Below are 4,034 nucleotides of genomic sequence, written 5' to 3'. Positions count from 1 at the left end.
TTCCAAAAGTATTTTAATACATCTAAATACACTACATGTATATACATTTTAACTGAGTCGTTAAGTCATCGTTAGTCGTTACATGTAAGTGTTGTTTTGAAACCTTTAAGTTAACGATCTCAATTAATGTTGTTAACCCATTGTTTATTATATCTAATGAGATGTTAAATTATTATACTATCATGATATTATGATATATTAATATATCTTAATATGATATATATACATTTAAATGTCGTTACAACGATAATCGTTACATATATGTCTCGTTTCGAAATCCTTAAGTTAGTAGTCTTGTTTATATGTATATAACTCATTGTTAATATACTTATGGAGATACTTACTTATCATAATCTCATGTTAACCATATGTATATCCATATATATATATATATATCGTCATGTCGTTTTTACAAGTTTTAACGTTCGTGAATCGCCGGTCAACTTGGGTGGTCAATTGTCTATATGAAACATATTTCAACTAATCAAGTCTTAACAAGTTTGATTGCTTAACATGTTGGAAACATTTAATCATGTAAATATCAATCTCAATTAATATATATAAACATGGAAAATTTCGGGTCACTACACTTGGTACAGTGTAGGGAGATTTCATAATAAAGGGAATATGCTACATTAATGGTTAAGTATGGTTACCGAAGCGCTCAACAACTTATAGAATACTTTTATACACTTGCGAGTGTACATATATTTATAATTATGAAATCTTGTGGTCTATATTTATATCGATGATAGCTTTAAACCTATATATCTCACCAACCTTTGTGTTGACTGGTTAAGCATGTTTATTCTCAAGTCCTTAAGAAAGTCTTCCGCTGTTGCATTGTCTGAGCAAGCTGTGCATGGAGTCTCATGTTTTTTTAAATGAAGTGTTGCATTCAATAAAATCTTTGTCATGTATTATATTCGACTGTTATGTCACGTGTGTAGTATTTGGAAACCGATGTATTATGGGGATTATTTTTTAAATAATCCACTTGTTTAAAACATGCAATATGTATAATAATGGTGTGCTTTTTATGAAACGAATGCAATATTTTCTAAAACGTATCATATAGAGGTCAAATACCTCGCTATGGGACCAATGAATAACGTACTGCATTTATAGTAATATGGATGGGTCGTTTCAGCACATCCCTTCATGCACTTCTCGTATAATTGATTCTGCTTGAGTTGGATTAAGACACCGCAAATGAGGTCCCAAAAAAGATTTTCTATATAGGATGCCTTTGTCTAGCAAATACATTGGTGCTTTCATTTTAATTTTCCTTGCCTCTGTTGAATTTATTGGCAATGTTCCAGTGTTCAAAAATTTCACTATCGGTGTCATCCAACTTGTTTCATCTTCTTCGACTGCGGCAGATATTCTGTCTGTATCAATGGATATAACTTTCACTTCCTCCACCCAAATTTCTTTTTTAAAATGGCTGAAAGTTAAGGCCACCAGCTTACTGAGCGCATCCGCCTTTTTATTCAACGTTCTTGAGACCTGCATTATCTGGAATATATCGAAGTCTACCGCAAGTTCTTGCACAAGTTTCACATATTTTTGCATTGACTCATCATGGGCTTCGAATATCCCGTTGAATTGATTTGCAACTAACTGTGAATCAACATATACTGATAACTCTTTTACCTCCAAGTATTTTGCTACTCGCATTCCAGATAATAATGCTTCGTACTCAGCTTCATTATTTGTTACGGGCAAGCTAAAACGTAGCGCGAAGGTATACTCTTATCATTCTGGACTTTTTAGGACTATTCCTGTCCCTGCGCCTTCTGGACCATAGGCCCCATCTGTGTGCATTTCCCACAGCTGTTCGGGCGGAGGTGGAATTTCCTTTGATTCATACGAGATTTCAATGTCTCCGGCTGTTTCAGCCAGATAATCTGCTAGGACTTGCTCTTTTACCGCACTTCTTGGTGAGAAGCTTATCTTATGCTCACCTAATTCAATAGCCCATTTGACCATGAGACCATAATTTTCTGGTTTGTATAGCGCGCGCTCAACAATTATCAGCGAATGTAAATTTGAAAGAATTTTTCAAGCAATTTTAGGCTTTTAAAAATATTTTGTTTTTTATCATACCTGCTTTATTGGTTGGTCCGTTAAGACCATTATTGGATGCGCTTGGAAATATCTCCTTAAGAGTCTGGCTGTATGCACAATCGTATAAACCAGTTTTTCGATGGGAGGGTAATTTAATTCCCTTCATGTTAAGGCTTTAGTAACAAAATATACAGGCATTTGCACCTGTTCGCACAACATAATACAAAAAATTTTAAATGTCTATTGAATTGGAAATAACTAAGTTTTAACTTGAAGTTCGTACCTGCCCCCTATTTGCTATTAATACTGAACTTATCGCTTCTTTTGATGCCGCTAAGTAAAGTATTAACATCTCTCCTACAATTGGCGCAGTCATCGTTGGCAATTCCTTTAACAGCCTTTTTGCGATCAGAGGTATAAAACTCTAACCCTAATTTTCAAAACTGAATTTTATTAATGTTTCATAGTTTTTGTTGTCTATTGCTCAAGTCTTGATGTGTGATTAATCTTAGATGCGTTAATTTGTCCGGTTTTGTTGATTAACATGAAAACCGAATTTGTTTTGGTTTGTACAGAAAAATTTACTTTGCTGAATGTTAAATATTATGATGTAATTAGAATCTTCATGAAAAACTATTGATTTTAGGCTTTGGATTCACTCGATTTCGTTTCCGGATGATTAAGTTATGACCATTTGAAATTAACGTTGTGTTTTGTTTTTGATCAGAAATCTGGGTTTGATAGTGTTGATGCATTTTCTGTAAGTCCCTAGATATCTACCTTACGTTTGTGAATAGTACTTTAGTTTATGGGCTACCATGATCGCTCGTTATTATCCTATCTATGTTTATATGTGGTTACAGGTACTGCAGGAACGCAAAAAGGATGTTTGGCTATATTAAACTCAGTCAGACGTACGAGTGAAGGCTCATTCGTACGGATGACAAGCTCATACGCATGGTTGAGCTGAGCTGAGTCACAAATCCAATCTGAGTATACATACATGAGTGAGTGATCACCCGTACGGATGAGGCAGCCCACTCGTACGAGTGACGGCTGACGCACATGGTTGACTCAACAGCAGGGTATTTAAGTGTTATGTTCTTCATTTTAGGTTAAGCCTCTCATTACACACACATCACTCATATCTGGTAGCCTTGTCTGATTCTCTCTCAACCCAAATCACTCAAGAGGTGAATAATAGCTCTAGGTGTTAAACTATTCACACATCCATTATTGTGGTTTGACTAAATTAATCCCAAAAAGCACAATATTCACTAGAATGGTTTGATTCACTAATTTCGCCTTTGTGTGAATTAAACCTGTTGATTTCAAAGTTCCTAGTCATGTTTCATCATTGGTATCAGAGCATTGGTTGTGATTTCAACATCATCTAGTGATTTTTGATGATTAAAGAGTTTGTTATTTTGGGTTTTTGAGTTTAGAGTGATTTTGATCAAAAAGGAATCATTTTTACGTGTGTAATTGTGATTAGAGAGTGTGTTTATGTTAGTTTAGTGCTAATCCAGCTTGTGGACGAAGAAATTGAGGTTTAACATCAATTTCTAGGGTTTTTGAGTGAATTAGGTTGAACAGCAACCCACACGAGTGAGGCAGTGAAATTTGCTCACTTGCGCGGTTGACAGAGCGGTTGACATCACTCGTGAACTCACACGCACAGTTTAGCATAACCTTGTTAGGTTAAGTGACTATAGTCTGATCACACAAGTGATCATACGGTTGACTGTGACACGTACGAGTAATCACACGGTTGATCCTTACTCGCACGTCTGAGACTTAGTGATTGGTTCTTCTGTTTGAGTTGTGACACGTACGATTAAGTAATGACACGTACGCTTGAGGTTGTGACACGCACGTTTGAGATAGTCACTTGTACGGTTGATATCCTGAACCGTACGATTTACCTGTTTTGGTAATATTGTCAAGATGTTTAATTCAAATGA

The 4,034-nt window shown here is 35.4% G+C and overlaps 1 protein-coding gene across 1 annotated transcript; it reads right to left on the bottom strand.

Annotated features, from left to right (window-relative positions):
• Nucleotides 1-1,146: 1,146 nt before the first annotated feature.
• On the bottom strand, nucleotides 1,147-1,680 carry LOC139864487 (uncharacterized). Its single transcript, XM_071853073.1, has one exon. The coding sequence runs from the start codon at nucleotides 1,678-1,680 to the stop codon at nucleotides 1,147-1,149; it is 534 nt and encodes a 177-aa protein (XP_071709174.1).
• Nucleotides 1,681-4,034: the final 2,354 nt, after the last annotated feature.

The sequence above is a fragment of the Rutidosis leptorrhynchoides genome, chromosome 8 (assembly GCF_046630445.1).
Source record: "Rutidosis leptorrhynchoides isolate AG116_Rl617_1_P2 chromosome 8, CSIRO_AGI_Rlap_v1, whole genome shotgun sequence".
Taxonomy (NCBI): Eukaryota; Viridiplantae; Streptophyta; class Magnoliopsida; order Asterales; family Asteraceae; genus Rutidosis; species Rutidosis leptorrhynchoides.
This window is presented reverse-complemented; position numbering and strand designations above follow the sequence as displayed.